The 19,571-nt window shown below is 40.0% G+C and overlaps 1 protein-coding gene across 3 annotated transcripts in view; it reads left to right on the top strand.

Annotated features, from left to right (window-relative positions):
• Positions 1-19,571, top strand: part of gria1a (glutamate receptor, ionotropic, AMPA 1a) — a 151,435-nt gene that overhangs the window by 55,575 nt on the left and 76,289 nt on the right. For all 3 annotated transcript variants that reach the window (XM_022684311.2, XM_022684310.2, XM_049483882.1), the window contains exons 5-7: positions 1,218-1,271; positions 15,441-15,599; positions 18,525-18,692. In XM_022684311.2, the coding sequence (XP_022540032.2) occupies positions 1,218-1,271; positions 15,441-15,599; positions 18,525-18,692 (381 nt within the window). The remainder of the gene's footprint in view (positions 1-1,217; positions 1,272-15,440; positions 15,600-18,524; positions 18,693-19,571) is intronic.

The raw sequence follows: 19,571 nt of genomic DNA, 5'->3' as shown, positions 1-19,571 counted from the left end.
AGAGATTGAGGTAGAGAAAGGTACAGTGATGTACGGTGAGGCAGAATGAGACAGAATGGGACGGCGTGAGGTAGATTGAGATAGAATAAGGCAGACCATGGTACAGTGAGACAGCTTGAGGAGCAGTGAGATAGAATGAGGCAGAATGTGGTAGAGTAAGGCAGAGTGAGGCAGTGTGAGATAGATTGTGGTAGAGGTCAACAGTGAATGCTCACACCAAACTACTTTTCCTGGGTAAAGAATAGTTCTGCCAAACCAAACACTAAAAACCTTCAAGAGGGTTTGCCACAAGAGGGTGAAAAAGTGTCCCTTAGAAGCCCTTTTTTGTGTAGTAAACCTCCTGGTGAGAGATTAGTGACTCTTGGACATGCCTCTATGATGCATTCAAATATATTTTGATCAGTTAACAGACTGTGAGACCCCACTCATCCCTCACACGAACTGTTCTCCCTCCTGCCTTCGGGAAGAAGGTACCGCAGCATCCGGTCCAGCACGACCAGAGTCTGCAACAGCTTCTACCCCCAAGCCATCAGACTCCTTAACTGCAGAGACTGAACTGATGGTTTTTCTGTACATGCACACACTCTTACCCCACTTACCCCAGAAAATGGAAAGCACTAAAAACCCTACTACCTCACTGGACTCTATTGCACACTGTGTAATAGAGTAATTACTACCTCACTGGTCTTTTTTGCACACTTTTTGCACACTGCATAATTTGCACACTGTCTTGTTATTTATTATTCTTTGTCTGTATTGTGTTGTATTGTCTGTCTGCACTTTTGTACTGTTGCACTATTGTTCTGTCTACACTGTGTTTATGTGCACCATGGTCCCTGGAGGAACGTTGTTTCGTTTCACTGTGTACTCTGTATATAGCTGAAATGACAATAAAAACCACTTTGGATTGACTTTGACTTTTGTGAGAGGAGGTGCACCAATGGATGGATAGAAGCAGTATTATTGCTTAGACAAATAGCCAATCACCGTAACCTTTTACGATCTTACAGATTTGATGCAGCTGTGTACTGAATTGTACTGAATTGTACTGAATTGTACTGAATTGTTAAGAAAAAACAATAAATAGAGCAGGCTATTGGAATTGTTTGGTTGCATGAGTGTTAATGGTTTTTGTTAAGCGCTCTTAACTGTTGTTAACTGCCTGTAATCAGCAGCTTTCTGACGAGCCTCTGTGTTTCTCTCTGTTCTTGTTTTAGGTTGTGGAGCTGGGGAAGAATGTGAAGAGCTATCACTACATACTGGCTAACCTGGTGAGTCCTGAATCAATCTGTTACACTAATTAACATGAACATCCCCATTCATCCTCTGAGTTTAACACCTGATCCAGCAGGAGAAGAGCAGCACACTCATTACACATAACACAGTCTGTGTGCACCATGGTTATTGTTAGCGCTGCACGGTTTTGGAAAAAAATGACGCTTGTGATATATTGTTGTTTTGCAATATATACTCATCAAAAAATAATAGACAGTCCTGTTTTTTTGTCGTGGTGAAGACGACCAACAAGTATCCACAGTGGTCACATAGAACACGTCCAGAAGTCCTGGTGTCATGGTGCGGGGTGCAATTTGGTACGATTCCAGATCACCATTGGTCTTTATCATCAGCACTTTGACTAGGGCTGCAACTAATGACTTGTTTAGTAGTCAACTAATCTGCCGATTATTTGTTCAATTAGTCAATTAGTCACGATTATTTTTTTGTCATGCCTTTTACGCCGACTAATCGTTGCAGCCTTGACGTCCCAGCATTAGATTAAACAGGTCCTGCAACCAGTGGCCCTACATTTTTTTTATATACCAGTTTTCATTAATACATTAATATACTGAGTAACCAATTAAGAGTGACTTAAGAAGCAATATATGACTTTTACTTTTTTCTACTTTTTTTTTTGTTTTTGAGTGTTTTATACATAGTTGTAGGAACTGTGATCATTGTGCAGAGGGAGAACATTTATCATATATAAAATATAAATTAGAAGCCTTTACCTTTATGTCTTTTGACATGTATGTGTGTGCTGTGTGTGTGTGTATGTTTGGACCTATATGTACTGTATGTGTGTGCATGTGCCTGTGTGCATGTGTGTGTGTGTTATAAACTGAGTGATCTGTGTAGTGTGTGTGTGTGTGTGTGTGTGTGTGTGGTGGATGTGTGTGTGTGTGTGTGTGTGTGTGTGTGTTTGGACCTGTATGTATGCGTATATAATTTATTATAATTAAAATTACAATCACAATATTCTGTGGAATAATTGCTGTTGTAATTAGATTTTTTTGCTCAAATATTGCAGCCCTGTGCGAATAGATGCTCCTCACAAGAATAACAAGAATAGCAAAAGTAGTGTGTGTAGATGTGTGTGTGTGTGTGTGTGTGTGTGTGTCTGTCTCTCCCCCGAATGCTCATATGAAAAGCTTCCTGTCCGGGTTTGTGCTGTACAGGTGATGGCTGGTTTCTATAGTAACATCTCCGGCTCGCTGCGCCACATTTAATGGGACGCGAAGCGGAAAACGATACGACTGCGTTCGTCCACTCAGCGGAGAGATACGGGCACCTGCTGGAGCGGGTACTTTACAGGGCGCTGGGAGCTCGGGGGTTTAGAGGTGGTGCCACCTCTCAAAAGCCCTCTAAAGCTCGAATCGGGGTAAACCCACATAAAACACTCTGCCTGTTTAATCCTGACAGACCACCGGAGTCGCCCCGGACTATGAGAACTCACAGAGAGCATGAGAACATGATCTGGTCTCGATGTGACCCAGCTATCAAATATACTTTTTTAAATTATGCTAAACTGCTGATAATGCACAGTTTAATCTGATATATTAGCCAGATAATTTACTGCTGTGAACTATCGCTGTCTCTGCTGCTCCATGCTGTTTACACACTAAAAGCATGACCTTTTCAGCATTCACTGCTCGCAGCCGTGCTGCACATCCCATTTTATCTGTGTTACAGCGGTATTCACTGTATACTCTACCTCTTTACAACTTTACAACTGATGCTCTCAAACACATTAAGACCCAATCCCATTTCACCTCTTGGCAGCCTGGCAGCCTGTAGCCTGTAGCCTGCTGCTAACCCCAACTAGCATTGCTGGAGCAGCATTAGCATTAGCTGCTAACTGCACTAAGTGCTAGCTTTTTCAGCATTCAGAGGCAAGTATATTGGACTGTAGTCTGCACGTTTACTGTGTTAAAACAAGCTACATGAGACGAACCGCTAGCTAATATAGCCCTGGGTTACCGGAAAAAGGAACAGAGTTCCTCAGTGTAGCGCTGTTGGGTAGCATTTATGTTGCACTAGCGCTAATGCTAATGCTGCTGCACCCAGCCTTAGCGGAAATCTGTAAATCTAAGCTTGCTGTAAATAAATGAAAGTGCTTTACTGACCTAAGTAAACAATTTCCAGGAGAGAAATCTGTGTAGATTAACATGCAGTGCTTTTTTTGATACTGAAAGAGTTTTTTTTTTATCTTTTAAGACCTGCTGAATTAGAAGGGAAATATGGCGACTCCCATGTTCTTTACTAGTGTTGCATAATGCACCTTATAAACTGGTGCACCTTAGGTATGAAAATAGACCAGAAAATAGACAATCATTGATAGTGTGCCTTATAATTCGGCACTCCATTGAGCTGCTGGCAGAGAGCAGATGGCCCGGGAATGCCCACACCTGAATAAGTTGTGAGGTTTTATCTTGTGAGTGAGGTTGAACACTGGCCAGTGTGCTCATGGCAAGGAAGTGTGAATTATGGGTTATATGAGTATTGGTTATCTAGTTAACTTTAGGGCGTATTTTATCGAATGTCTTCAGAAGAGGTGGAGACTAATTCTTATTGTCCATTTCTTCATTTCCCTTTGAAGGAGAGCTGAAATTAGCTTTGATTAGCTTTTATTTTATTTTATTTTTCAGTTCCACCTTAAATGCTGCAGCCCCGGCTGTCTGTTGCACAATTTAAGCGAACCACTGAGACAAACTACTAGCTGTCTTTTTTATGCTTGTTATGAAGAGTTTGCCCATAAAATCACTTTTAACAAGGAAAATACTGAAATTTGTGGGTTTCTTACCAGTGAATCTTATACCTCTTCGTTTGAAGTGTGCATCTGAAAAAAATCTCTGTATGAAGGGTGAAAAATACCTCCCCTAACCCTCGATGTGTACGTGCAAAACAGAGGGGTACGGGTAAGGGGTAGGGCCCAGGGGTGAAATGAGATTGGGCCTAAAAGGGCAAGAAATTCAAGTAATTAACCCTTGATGAGTTCAGCACAGCTGTTAACTGAAAGCCTGAATTCAAGGTGACTCTACCTCATAAAACTGGCTGAGTAAATCCAGCAGAGATGTGCAAAACTGTCTAATCTAAGGAAGAGGTGCTGCTTTGAAGAATTTTAAATATAAAACATATTCTGGTTTATTTAACACTTTTTTGTTGACTAAACAATTGCATATGTTTTTCTTCATAGTTTGGATGACTTTAGTATTAATCTATCATCAGGACATAAATAAATAAATAATGAAAAAACACTGAATTAAGGACGTGTGCAAACGTTTGTGATTTCAGGATCACAGGTACAGTAAGATCCTGATCCTGTAAGCTCTTTCAGCCTCTGGATGTGTATGTAATGGTGTGACCTGGATGCTGAACGTCTAGACAGCAGACCTGGGCTCTTAGGAGACGCATTTTTCTGCGTTTTGCTTCTGTCTGTAGCCCTCAGGCTCCGCTCGGGTTTGTGTGTGAGAGATCTGAGATCAGCTAAAACCCCGGCGATGACAAGGCCGAGTGCGGTGAGGGGAAAGCCTGGCTGGTTCTGATCTCTCTCAGCAGATCCACTGTCTGGATTAGGTGTGATTGAACGCTCGGTGCAGTCGCAGGCCTGCGTTCTCTGCATTTTCATGGTGGAAGAACATTCTGTGCTCAGCGAGGAGAGAATAAGCCACAGCAGCGTAGCATCAGTTAACCACATCACTGTAAAGCTTGTCTAAAAAAAAGAAAAAGCGTTTTCACGGAGATGGGCTGATCCAGCTCGAGGCAACCTGAAGATTTTATGATTTTTGAGCTGAAACACACTTACTGTAGAGATAAGAACAGAGCTGAAACTTCAGGCAGAGGAAAAAATATTAAACATACAGGATCCAGGTTCCTCGTACTGCAGATGTAGTAGATCAACTGAGATGTGTTCCGTGGTGCATGAAGTGATGTTTTCTTATTTTAATTTGTGCTGGAGCTTCGAGGCTTGTGTGGCTGAAAAGGTATAGGAAGCTTATTGGGCTGTAGAAAAAAAATAAAAACTCCCTTTCATTCTATAGAAATAGTCAAATAAATCAAAAATGTTTAAAGCCATGTTGTCAAATTTAGCAACCAGTGCAGCAGAGAGCCAAGTAGAGTAAAATGTTACATTAGAAAAGTTCTTTTTTCAACGATATATATTTAACGCAATGTTAAACAATGCAGGGCCCATGGCATCACCAGCCCTGGCCCCATCCGCGCACTGGACCAATCAAGAGCTGAGTCAGCGCCGAGCTCTCAAAACCTGATATAAACAGCAAAACAACAGTAATCAGCTCTTTAATCAAGCATTTAAATTGCTTTTTAAAAGGTAAATAAGATCTTTTTCTGTTTTTTTTCTGGGATTAAAAGCGTGAATTCAGCTGTAACTGGAAATATCTGCAATAAAGCAAAACTGTGCTGGACAGCTTTCCACACATTCCCAGGTTTACAAGCCCAACCATGTGGATGGAGGCCATGCAGTTACCTCATGTTTAAACCAACAGTAAACTTTCTGATTCAGTTTATAGTTTACCTTTTTTCGCACTATAAGGTGCACTTAAAATCCTTTTTTCCCAAAACTCGACAGTGCAGCTTAGACAGATAAACCAGTGAAATACAGTGTTATACAGTGTTAAACTGGAGTAGTATTATCATTAGCTGCTAGCCATGCTACGCCATAGCTCCTTCACTGTTCCGAGTTGAGTCTGTAGCCTGCTGCTATCCCCGGCTAGCACTGCTGGAGCAGCATTAGCATTACCTGCTAACCGCGCTAAGTGCTAGCTTTTTCAGCATTCAGAGGCAAGTATATTGGACTGTAGTCTGCACATTTACTGTGTTAAAACAAGCAACATGGGACAAACCGTTAGCTAATATAGCCATGGGTTACCGGAACAGGCAACAGAGTTCCTCAGTGTAGAGCTGCCGGGTGGTATTTACGTCGCACTAGCGCTAATGCTCATGCTAATGCTGCTGCACTCAGCCTTAGTAGAAATCTGTAAATCTAAGCTTACTGTAAATAAATGGAAGCGCTTTACTCACATAAGTAAACAGTTTCCAGGAGAGAAATCTGTGTAGATTAACATGCAGCGCTTTTTTGATATTGAAATATATTTTTTTATTTTTTTAAGATTTACAGTTTACAACAGAAAGACCTGCTGAATTAGAAGATAAATATGGCAACTCCCATGTTCCTTACTAGTGTCAAATAATGCACCTTATAAACTGGTGCACCTTATGTATGAAAATAGAGCAGAGAATAGACAATCATTGATAGTGTGCCTTATAATCCGGCACTCCACCAAGCTGCTGGCAGAGAGGCGATGGCTCGGGAAAGCCCACATCTGTATAAGTTGTGAGGTTTTATCTTGTGAGTGAGGTTCAACACTGGCCAGTGTGCTCATGGCAAGGAAGTGTGAATTATCAGACTTGGAGTGTATCAGTTTGTTTGTCTATTTTGTATATAGAACAATTTACCCTGAGTTTGTATAAAATAATAATAGTGTAACAAAATGAAAATGCAACAAAACCATATTAATATTAATGTAACAACAAAAATCTACTACTTAAATAGTAAATAGCAAAACAAATACAACAGAATATCTCTATTGTCACAATATAGAGTTTTTTTTTTGTCTTGTCAAACATGTTTATGATATTATTGCAATATATTGCATAGTATAATATGTCACACCCCCCCCCCCCAGTAACAGTCTGAGACCCATCAGTGCTGAGATTAAACCCAGCCTCACTCTTCTGTACTGTAATAAATACAGTGGAGGCTCCTGAGTGTCAGAAAACAGTGAAAGCAGGTTTATCTCAGTGGAGTTCATAATGAGCTTCATCTACAACAACAGAGCTGCTCCACACACACACACACTCACACACATACAGAGACCTGAAATAAAAGGATTAAAAAAAAAAAACATGAAACACACACACTCTGGTGCTGCAGCAGGAGCGGGGGTCCCTGGTTACTGTGGAGCTTTGATCAGGTGATTTGTAAAGAGGGAGAGAAACGAGAGAACGGAGGAAGAGAGGAATTAAAGAGCCGCTGAAGCTCGACTCCGAGCAGCTCGTGAAGAGCGCAGCAGGTAATCTGCCTGCATGGAGAATCAGCTCAGGGAGCGCCGGGCGAGAGAGAGAGAGAGAGAGAGAGAGACACTTAAACATGATCTTTATTTAACATTAGATCAACAAACGTGTGGAAAACCACCACTAGAAACGTGTAAAACAGACATACTATATATTTAGATAGAGAGAGAGAGAGAGAAAGGGAGAGTGAAAGAGAGAGAGCAAGAGTAAAAAAGAGAGAGAGTGAGATCATCCACCAATCATTACTAATGACTGTACTGTTATGGTGCTTTTGTGACAATTTTTACTTACTTCCTTTACTGACCACTAAACCTTTTACTAACCTTCTACTATTTTTTCTCTCTAATCTGTATGTTTATTTATTTACTAATTTACAAATTTTTATTTATTATCAATTTTTAATATCCGTTTACTTTTATTATTAATTGCTTTGACAGTAGTGTATATAATTACATTCATGCTAATAAAGCACCACAGAACTGAACTGAACTAAGAATGAGAGAGAATAGAAAGAGGGAGTGTCAGAGAGGTAGGTAGAGAGAGAGAGAGAGAGAGAGAGAGAGAGAGAGAGAGAGAGAGAGAGAGCGGAAAAGCTCATAAGTAAAGAGAGAGAGTATGAGTGAGTGAGAGAGAATCATGGAGAGTGTGTGTAAAAAAGGGTTGCAGAGAGAGGGTGTAAGATATAGGGAGAGAGAGAGAGACTGAGAATTAAAATGATGGAGAGATAAAGAGAGAGAGAGTGAAAGAGTAAGGGAGAGAGAGAAAGAGAGATAACAGAGAGAGAGTACAGTAAGCGATAAAGTGAGTGGGAAGCGTAAGTGACAAAACCACACAATATAAATTATTATAACTAATTTCTAATATTACTGATTTATTGCTTATTATTACACATTTATAAAGTCACACTCTTATTTCCTTCTATTTGAATTATCATTAATAATAATTATAAGTGTTAATCTGTAAATAATAATTTCTATTGTTATAATTATATGTATGTAATCTTACTTTTAATTATTATTATTATGATGATTATTATTATTATTATTATTATTATTATTATTATTGTTTGTTTTCTGTTTTATGCTTTGGCAATAGTGTTGATTGTTACATTCATGCCAATAAAGCACTGTTGAACTGATACAGAGAGAACGAGAGAGAGAAAGAGCAACAGAGAAAAGAGAGAGTAGACAGAGTTAGAGAGAGAGAGTAGAATAAGAGGGATGAAGTACAGAGAGAAAGAAGAAGAGCAAGAGTAAAAAGTGAGAGAGAGAGAGAGGAAAAGCGCATGAGTAAACATTTTATGAGTGAGCGAGAGAGAATCATAGAGAGTGTGTGTAAGAAAGGGTTGCAGAGAGAGTGTAAGAGACTGAGAATGAGAATGATGGAGAAAGAAATAGAGAGAGAGTGAAAGAGAAAGAGTAAGGGAGGGAGAGAAAGAAAGATAATAGAGAGAGAGTACAGTCAGCGAGAAAGTGAGTGGGAAGAGTAAGTGATAAAGAGAGAACGAGAGAGAGAGAGAGATGGAGAGAAAGAGCAGCAGAGAAGAGAGAGAGAGTAGAATGAGAGGGATGAAGTGCAGAGAGAGAGAATAAGAACAAGAGTAAAAAGAAAGAGTATAAATGAGATAGAAAGAGAGAAAGAGCAGAGAGAGAGGAAAAGCGCATAAGTAAAGAGAGAGAGTATAAGTGAGTGAGAGAGAATCATAGTGTATGAGATATGGAAAGAGAGACTAAGAATGAGAATGATGGAGAAAGAAAGAGAGAGAGTGAAAGAGAAAGAGTAAGGGAGGGAGAGAAAGAAAGATAATAGAGAGAGAGTAAAGTAAGCGATAAAGTAAGTGGGAAGAGTAAGTGATAAAGAGAAACGAGAGAGAGAAAGCAACAGAGTTAGAGAGAGAGAGTAAAATGAGAGGGATAAAGTGCAGAGAGAGAAAAGAGGAGGAAGAGTAAAAAGAAAGAGTAGGAGAGAGAGAGCGAGAGAAGGAAAATCACTGTAAGACTGAGGGGAGTGAGAGACTTTATGAGGGAGAGAGAGAGAGAGTTTAGGAGAGAGAGAGGGGGCAAAGAGAGTAAGAGAAAGCGAGAGAGAATATGAGTGAGAGAGAGAGAGACAGAAAGAGAGAGAGAGTGATTTGGTATCTGTGTGATTGTAATGAGGCGCTGAATTCTCTCTCTTATTTCTGAGCTGCAGTGGTTTGATCTGAGGCTGTTCTGCTCTACTCTGCTGTTCTCTGAATGATTCCTCACTACTCTCACTCTTCCTTCCTGTATAGACCTAGCTCCTTTATAGAGTGCTTAAAATATACTGTCCCATGACTTTTGCCATGTCCAAGGAGAGATATAGAGCTCTGCACTGACCTGTGGGAGATGTGTGTGTGGGGTTTCCTGCACTGAATGTGGACAAATCCAGCCAAACACCAGCTGTGGCGTGCAGTGTATATATATATATAATATATATATACACATATTCTCCGTCTTGACTTAGTTATATTAACAATACACCTTAATACACCTTATTATTAACAGCCCATAAATACAGCTACAAAGGACAAAAGTACCATTTACTGTACAACAGACCACAACAAAGTTTTTTCTGTGCTTAATTTTCCTACAAGTACAGCCGTTCAACAAAGATCACTAATTTGTAGGTCTACAATAATTACGCCAGGGCTGCCAAAACATTAAGTACACACATGGAAGTTTCACATTGAAGGATAGCCTTTAAAAGGGCTTTTTAATCAGAATACAACACAATATCTGTTTCATTTGCAGTCGCAATTCTATTATAGTTAGCTAACTTTTGAACTAATCCAGCATATGCGCCATTTTACGACTAACCAATGCGAAGCACCTTCATCAGAATGCTGCTTAGACAGCCATGGCCCCGCCATGAAAATCATGAATCTGATTAATTAGATTGTCCTACGACTTGCTAAAACTCATTGCTACACCCTTCAAAAAATACAAAAGCCATTTTAAAAAGCAGTTTTGATTGGTTAGTACAGCTGTCAGTCAGATACGAGTCCTATAGCAACTGAAAAACACAAACTAATGCTTAATTTTAGTTGCTGTTTTTTATTTTAGTGAAGTCATGAAATATTTAAGCAATAGAACACGAGAGGGAGTGTGTTATCACGAATAACATCACGGCTGTGATTCGGTCGTAGGCACGAGCCAAAGGCGAATACTGTAGATCATCACAGCTGTTGTATAAAAGCAACAGTTGCTTTTATACAACAGTTTCTTTTTTTTACAAAATGAGTAAAGAAAATAAATCAAAGAACTTTAAGAAATTGAGAATGAATATGCTTTAATATGGACTTTGCCTTCCGCCAAAAAGTAGTTCCACCACAACTGTAACAGAACTGAAACTTAACTACAAAACGGTGTATGGTTCATACAGAATAACACCACGAAAGTTAGCTTGAAAGCAAAATTTATATCATCAAAATTTCCAGCGCTGCGGGCGAGCGTGCCGTGGTTGAGCGCTAGCCTGTGCTAAGCTAACACTGCCGCTGATGCCGTTGATGATTCTAAGCTGTCCTGTGTATATAAATATGCCGTTACTCAGCAACGCGTTGGCGGAGTGATACAGGTTTAGTGTGAGAAGGCTGTGATGTTATCACAAATATCATCACAGCTAGAACACTTCTCAACCAATCAGATTGTGAGGTCGGAACTAACTGTTGTATAAATGCTTATAGTTTACAATAACTATAATATATATTTCCTAATTTAATATTATGTAATAATTTACATGCACTTATTTTCACCCCTTCTCTGAGGGATTAGAGGGGCCTTACTGCACACCACTGGACACCAGGCACCCGCTATCAGCTCTTGCTTAAACATTGCCTTAAATATATAAAGTAAATATATTATTACTATAACCAGCATCAGTGTTATATATTTTAGAGGTGCACCTCAGCCATAAACAAACTCACAGAACAGCAGCAGCTGGAAATAACTGTGGTTTTACGAAGAGAGCCTCGATTAAACTTGTGCAGTGTTTAAAAGCTGGCTTTGAATGAGAGCTATAACTCTCAGATGGCTCTATACTTCCTGTTTAAAGCATCACATTCAGAATTCTGTTTTACCACCAGATAGTTCACTGTGGTACAGAGTTTTATATTAAACCCATAATTAACTATGTAGATTCAGAAGCAGTTGTTCCAGGGCTTTCATGGTGCCCTACAAAACCACGAGGAGACATCTGGGATTCAGCTGTGCATTACAGCTCTGAACAGCACTTTGTTCACTTTGTTTCTCTGATTTTGCTATTTATAGGTTTATGTTTAAGTTAAATGAACATTGCTGTTTTATTCTATAAACTACAGACAACATTTCTCCCAAATTCCAAATAAAAATATTCTCATTTAGAGCATTTATTTGCAGAAAATGAGAAATGTCTGAAATAACAAAAACGATGCAGAGCTTTCAGACCTCAAATAATGCAAAATGTTCTCCTCCACCAGTCTTACACACTGCTTTTGGATAACTTTATGCTGCTTTACTCCTGGTGCAAAAATTCAAGCAGTTCAGTTTGGTGGTTTGATGGCTTGTGATCATCCATCTTCCTCTTGATTAAATTCCAGAGGTTTTCAATTTGGTAAAATCAAGGAAAAACCTATTTTTTTAAGTGGTCTATAATCACAGCAAACCAGCATATTACAGTCTGGAACTGTGTGAATGTGTGTGTGGCAGTGGGACACTGGGTCCTGTGTGTGTGTGTGTGTGTGTTAGAGGTGTGGTGTATCTTGTCGGGCAGCAGATGTTCTCAGGGCCGTGGAGACGTGCTGGTCGTCCTGCAGAACAACACTTTCATAGGTCACACCCTCCGTGAGATGAGTACAGTTACTTTCACTATACACTCTCTTACAACAACCTCTCATTCTGTCTCTCTGCTTGAATTTTTGCACCAGGAGTAAAGGCATAAAGTTATCCAAAAGCAGTGTGTAAGACTGGTGGAGGAGAACATGATGCTAAGATGCATAAAAACTGTGAATAAAATCCAGGGTTATTCCACCGAATATTAATTTCTAAACTCTTTAAACTTTATGAATATGAACTTGTTTTCTTTGCATTATTTGAGGTCTGAAAGCTCTGCATCTTTTTTTTATTTTAGCCATTTCTCATTTTCTGCAAATAAATGCTCTAAATGACAATATTTTTACTTGGAATTTGGGAGAAATGATGTCTGCAGTTTATAGAATAAAACAGCAATGTTTATATTAATCAAACATAAACCTTTAAATAGCAAAATCAGAGAAACTGATTCAGAAACTGAGGTGGTCTCTTAATATCTTCCAGAGCTGAATATTGTGATTTTAAACAGTGCAGGACTTTTCATCAGTGATGAAGAGTGGAGAGTTCTTTCTGAGGCCTGTGTGAGGCTCTCTGCCCCTCCCTCCAGAAAACAGCTAAAAAAAACAGAAAACATAAACCTGCGACCTCATCAGCCCCGCCCCCTCCAAGCGTTGTCTTGGACCATGATTTTGGCTGTAACTGGAAATATCTGCACAAAACTGTGCCCGACTGAGGTGCACAGCGTTCAAAAGGCTGTCAGCTGCTGCATTTACAAGCACGTGCCCAGCCACGTGGAGGCCATGCGATTACCTGGTATTTACATTTCATTTTCCAGCAGGACTTTTTCAGGCACACTACCAAAAGTACCAGTTGGTGTCATATAATATTCTAATTTTCTGAGACACTGATTTTTGGGTTTTCATTGGTTCTGAGCCATAAGCATCAACAATAAAAGAAATAAACAATTAAAGAGAGTTTCATATTTTGAACTGAACCTTTTAATGATATTCAGTGATTATTTTTTGAGATGCATTAGTATATCTTGGTGGTGTTCGCAAACAAAAAGCAGATTCACGTACAAACACACACACACACACCTGTAGATCACAGCTTTAAACCCACACACACACACACACACACCCTGTGAGCCCAGACACACTCTCACACACACACACACACACACACACCCTCTGACCTGAGCGAGGTGAGCATTATAATCCAACTGCTGGGAGGTCCTGAGGAACGACCTTGCAGAATGAAGCCGTGGCATAAAGCTATAGAAATGCATATAAAACACATGCACTTTAATAAGCGCAGCTGCTATGATTTACTCTCTACAGACTGCCTTTTTGGGTTGTTTTTTTTAGAGAGGAGGCAGGTAAAGGGTCGAGGCGGTGAGTCGGTGGGCTGCAGTGTTCAGGAGCTGCGCTGGTGCTGCTGATTAGATGCGCAGAAGCTCTTAGATTAACAGTAACATTGGGATTAGAGTCGGGCCTCCAGCTACCTCTCCTGGCAGGCTGTTGTTTCCGCGCTCTTAAACTTGGCTGGGCTCTCCGGCACGCCGTTCTCCGGCTCGCGCCGAGGATAAGGGCCCGGCTTTGTTGGATAAGCGACCTTAAGTGAATGAAAAGGATTAGCCGCTTTTCATTGAGCGAGCGGCCGAGCGCTCTCTCTCTCTCTCTCTCTTTCTCTGTGTTAACCTGGAGCCCGGCGTTCTTCTGCTCTTCACCTCCTCCTCCTCCTTTAACAGCTCCACATTGTTTAAAGCTAAAATTACTCTCTCAGAGCTGCAGATCAGCTCCTCGTCCAGCGGCAGAGCGCAGGAATGGGAACACCGGCAGCAGATTTGTATTGGTAATGTGGGAGCTTCCTCCACAAGCAGCCATTAAACCACAGGCCTGTTTAGAAGAAGCACGATTTTCCATTTATTCGCCCACAGTGTGAGAATGGAGCCCCACTCACAGGCCTCAGCATCACGGCAAATGGAGTGTAGTTATAAAGGATGGAATATGTACTCTACGTGGTTTTATTAATAGTCCTGTGCCTAAAGGTTACTAAGGTATACTTCTAAACTTTTTTAAAACACATTTTCTTTTGTGATTTTTTGTGAACTCATGCAAAAATAGGTGTAGATGATATATTGTACCATAAATAATTGCGATAAACAATATTTATGTCATTTTAAGACCATTTTATGCCACTTATATAATGATAATTTCAATTTTGTTTTAGCAAAATTACAATTACATCATTTTTTTACAGTAATTCATTTTTAATACTTAACAATATATATATGAAATTTTCCCCCAAAAAATAAAATTTCCCCATAAATAAAAAGAACATTCTGATTATTCACATTGATATAAAGCATAGTGTAAACTGATATTAGGGTCAATAGAAATTATTGTGTACAAAACTGTGAACAATTAAACAATAAGTAACTAGATCATGTGATCATTAATACAGGCCTATATCGTCTCTGTCCAATGAAAAACAAGCATCTCCAAAACAGCAACTTTACAGGAAAGACAAAAAAAAAACCTTCTAAACTTTCAATTGAAGTCAGTGTAAAAGAGTTTATTTTAGGTCATTTTGGAGTATTTTCATTGGTCCATTTATCAAAACATTTTGACACAGTGTAAGGGATAGTTTGTGTTTTTAAATTCTGTAGTAAACTAAACAAATACTTGTTTTTCATTGGACAGCAACGATATCTTATATTAATAAAATTTGATTCCATTATGGGCGTTCCTCGATAAATAAAATAATTGATGTTTTGTGAATATATTGTACAATATATCGTAATGTAATTATCGTGACGGGCCTATGCCACAATTGAAATTTTGAGGGAAACAGTCAGAATAACACACCTCCTCATTCAACTCCTCCAAGTCTTACTTTTCTGGAGCAGTCCTGATAAGAGCCGGTTTCATCATATCATTTTTGATATGGTCATGTTCTTTGTGGTCACTGCACTTGATGATACTTTTAAAGTTCTTATTTTTTTCTGAATTTACTGACCTTCATTTCTTATATAGTAATATGTTATCTTTACTAGAGTAGTTGAGTAGTTTTTGACATAATCTGGATTAGAACATTACTCAAATATTCACTATTCACTGTATACCTGTAACTCTACCTCTTCACTACTTTACTTTAACTGATGCTCTCAAACACTTTATTAAGAGACAAGAAATTCAAGTAATTAACTCTTGATGAATATGTAATTAACATATCTGTATTTTCTGTTGTGCTCTCCTGCAGGGGTTTCTGGACATTGATCTGACAGAGTTTAAGAAGGGCGAGGCCAACGTCACCGGCTTCCAGCTAGTGAACTACGACGATACAAACATCAGCAGAATAGTGCAGCAGTGGATGGACTTCGACAATAAAGACCCCAAAGTTCCCAAAAGAGGACTAAAGGTAAGAGCTCTGCACAGCTGACCCATCTTCATTAAGAACCCAGCCTGGGTTAGTTGGGTTCCAGGTGTGTATGGATTTTTTCTTAAAAGTCATATCATTACACCTGTTTACATCTGTACATTGTAGTCCATTAAATTGGACAAATTAATTATTTTAGCCAGGTGGGAATACAATAATTAGTAATTATCCAAAAAAAAAACACACCCAAGAAAACCCATCAAAACCCAGCCACACCCATCTAAACCAAACCCAGCCACACCTAAGCAAGTGCAGCCAAACCAAACCCATTTAAACCAAATCTATACTTAGATGCACTCAAACAAATCAACCAAATCCAGACCCAACCAAACCCATCACCACCAAAGCCATCCAACAAAAACCCAACAACGCATCCAAACCCAGCCACACCCAAAGAAAAACAAACTTACCCCAACCAAACCCAGCCTCACCCAAACAAAGCAATTGCAACCAAGCCCTTCCAAATCAAACCCAATTCCATCCCAACCAAGCCCTTCCAAACCAAACCCAACCAAACAATGCCACATCCAACCAAAACCAGTCCTATCCCAACCAAGGACAACCTAATCCACCAAACTCACCTAAACCCAACCAGACCCACTCAAGAAAACCCATTTGAACCAAAGTTAGCCAAACCCAGATACATTCAACTAAACCCATCCTAGCCAAATTAATCAAAACCAAACGCAGTCAAACTCATCACATCCTTTTAAATCCAACCCATCCCAACCAAGCCCAACCAAACCCACCAAATCCAGACTCACTTAACCAAGTTCATTTAAACCAAAACCCACTAAACCAAACCTATCCAAATCAAACCAATCCTATCATAATCAAGCCCAACCAAATCCACCAAAGTCATATAATTCCACGCAAACCTAGACACACTTAACCAAACTCATTCTAACGTAATGAAACCAAACCAAAACCAACTAAACTCATCCCAACCAAAACCAGACTCACTCAAGCAAGTTCACTTAAACCAAAACCCACTAAACCAAACCTATCCAAATCTAACCAATGTCATCATAACCAAGCCCAACAAAATCCACCAAAGTCATTTAATTCCAAGCAAACCTAGACACACTCAACCAATCACATTCTAACAAAATCAAACCAAACCAAACCAAACCCAATCAGACTTATCCCAATCAAGTCCAACCAAAACCAGACCAAAAGCAAGTTCATCCAATCCAAATCCACCAAACCAAATCCATCCAACCCAAATAAAACGAAATCCATCCAAACCCAAACTAAAAATGCCTTTAATCTCTCATGGGTCCCATCTAGTCATCCTTGTACAGTGTACAACTCAGATGGGGCCCATCTTTAACCTTTCCTAGCCTCATCACATGCATCCATATGCGAGGCCAACATGGAACCAGCGAGGAGGCGGCGCTGCAGAATTGAATTTAGCGATGGCGTGCTGCTGTTTCTCTCACTGCAGTCTGTTAGTGCGAGGACAGTCATTAACTGACGCACATTTACTCACATTTACTCACAGCAAAGCATGACAACACTTAGATTAGAGCTGTGACAGTAACTCAATTAAACTTTATTACTTCAATTTAGAAAATGATTACAATTTACATTCCCATTCGGTTGCAATGATTAATCCACCAACTCATAAACTGTATGTACAAATGTTTGTTGACAAGCCTTCTAATGAATGCAATCAGCTATTTTATGTTGCGCCGACTGCTGACACAAATGTGCAAATGCACACAGACAGCTTGCTGCCAATAGAGTAGGAGTTTTTGGAGCAGATACAGTGGCTTGCAAAAGTATTCATACCCCTTGAACTTTTTCACATTTTGTCAAGAAGAGTGGCAAGAAGAAAGCCACTGTTGAAATAAGAAAGATGTAAGAAGTGCTGTTTGTACAGCAAACATGTGAAAGAAGGTTCTGTGGTCAAATCAGGCCAAAGTTGAACTTTCTGGCCTAAATATAAAGCGCTTTGTGTGGCTGAAAAGTAACACTACTCATCACTCTGAACACACCATCCCCAAAGTGAAACATGGTGGTGGCAGCATCATGCTGTGGGGATGCTTTTCTTCAGCGGGGACAGGGAACCTGGTCAGAGATAATAAAAAAATAAATAAAATGAATGGAGCTAAATACAGGGCAATCCTAGAAAAAAAACTGGTTTATTATATTAATAATTATAAAAAAAGTTTTGCAGATACACAGGGATACAGAGTCAGTTTACATGTTGTAAAGTGAGTTACTTCGTTTTGCACAGTGTTAATAATTTCAAAGTGCTATGTCTGATTCAGTCTTTACTGCAACATAAACGTAGGTCTTTCCATTGCATAGATTGCAAGCTGTTTATGATAGATATTGACACTATACAGGGGTTGGACAATGAAACTGAAGGTTTCATGGCTAAATTGGAGCAGCCTTGTGATCAATCTTCATTAATTGCACATTATTGCACCAGTAAGAGCAGAGTGTGAAGGTTCAATTAGCAGGGTAAGAGCACAGTTCTGCTCTAAATATTGCAATGCACACAACATAATGGGTGACATACCAGAGTTACCAAATTGTTGGTGCACGTCTTGCTGGAGCATCTGTCACCAAGACAGCAAGTCTTTGTGATGTATCAAGAGCCACAGTGTCCAGGGTGATGTCAGCAAACCACCAAGAAGGACCAACCACATCCAACAGGATTAACTGTGGACGCTGTAAGAGGAAGCTGTCTGAAAGGGATGTTCGGGTGCTAACCCGGATTGTATCCAAAAAACATAAAACCACGGCTGATCAAATCACGCAGAATTCAATGTGCACCTCAGCTCTCCTGTTTCCACCAGAACTGTCCGTCACCACAATAAATTACTGTGCTCTAAATCCAGGTGTTTCAGTTTCAATGTCCAACCCCATCTCATTGTCTCTGTCTCTGTTTCTCAGTACACTGGAGCTCTCACGTATGACGGGGTTAAAGTGATGTCCACGGCCTTCCAGAACCTCCGCAGACAGAGGATTGACATATCTCGACGCGGCAACGCTGGAGAATGCCTGGCCAACCCCCCGGCCCCCTGGGGACAAGGCATCGACATTCAGAGAGCTCTGCAGCAGGTAGCCCACCCTGAGGAATCCTATGCAAATACACACATGCTTATGCATGCATACACACACACACATTCGCACACACAACGATTCACTCTCATGCATAAACTAGCTCACACACATGACTGGCATAGATTCAGATCTATTTTGAGAGGCTGAATAGAGCACCAAGAAAACAAATTACATCTCTATTCTGCCTCATAAACCTCGCCCTGATTGACCAGAGAGAGCAGCGCAATCGAATGTGACGCGGCGGATAGTAAACAAACACAGCTCGCAATAAACCTTTATGTTGGTCATAATCTCTTGTGACAAGTTATATTTATAAAAAGATAAAAGAGGGAATGAACACCTGACTTCATTTCGCCCGCGGCAGCTTTACGTCTCCGGGCTGGTGGCGTCTGATGAAAATAGTAACTCTGAGGATACGAGCTGGCAGGCAGGATGCCACAAAAACACAAAACCTTATATGACTGGAATCTCTGTCCAGGTAAAACACTCAGGAAAAAGAAAGGCAGCGATGCTCTGGAGCACAGATTTCATAATTTAGTTTGTTTCAAGGACAGGACAACAAAAATACCACAAAATATGAGGTTGATTCCCCAAGTTGATTGAAGTTGATGGGAATCGAACCCAAGAGTCAGTTTCAGGAGTTTCCTGGTTCCCTGGCTCCCAGAGTTTATTCTAAGTGTTGGAAATCCATAGTCAATCAACAGAGTTGATTCCTGACTCAGTTCCACTTGTCTTTCCAGTATTTAATTCCAGGAACTGATTCCAGGATTAGATTCCAGAGTTGATACTCTGAGTCAGTTCCCTGAGTCAATTCTCTAACTCAGTTCCTTGAGTCGATTCCCTGAGTCGAATCCAGGAGTCAATTCCAGAATCGAT

Source organism: Astyanax mexicanus, chromosome 10, assembly GCF_023375975.1.
Source record: "Astyanax mexicanus isolate ESR-SI-001 chromosome 10, AstMex3_surface, whole genome shotgun sequence".
Taxonomy (NCBI): Eukaryota; Metazoa; Chordata; class Actinopteri; order Characiformes; family Acestrorhamphidae; genus Astyanax; species Astyanax mexicanus.
Note: the sequence above shows the minus strand (reverse complement) of the source record. Positions and strands in the feature narration are given on the sequence as shown.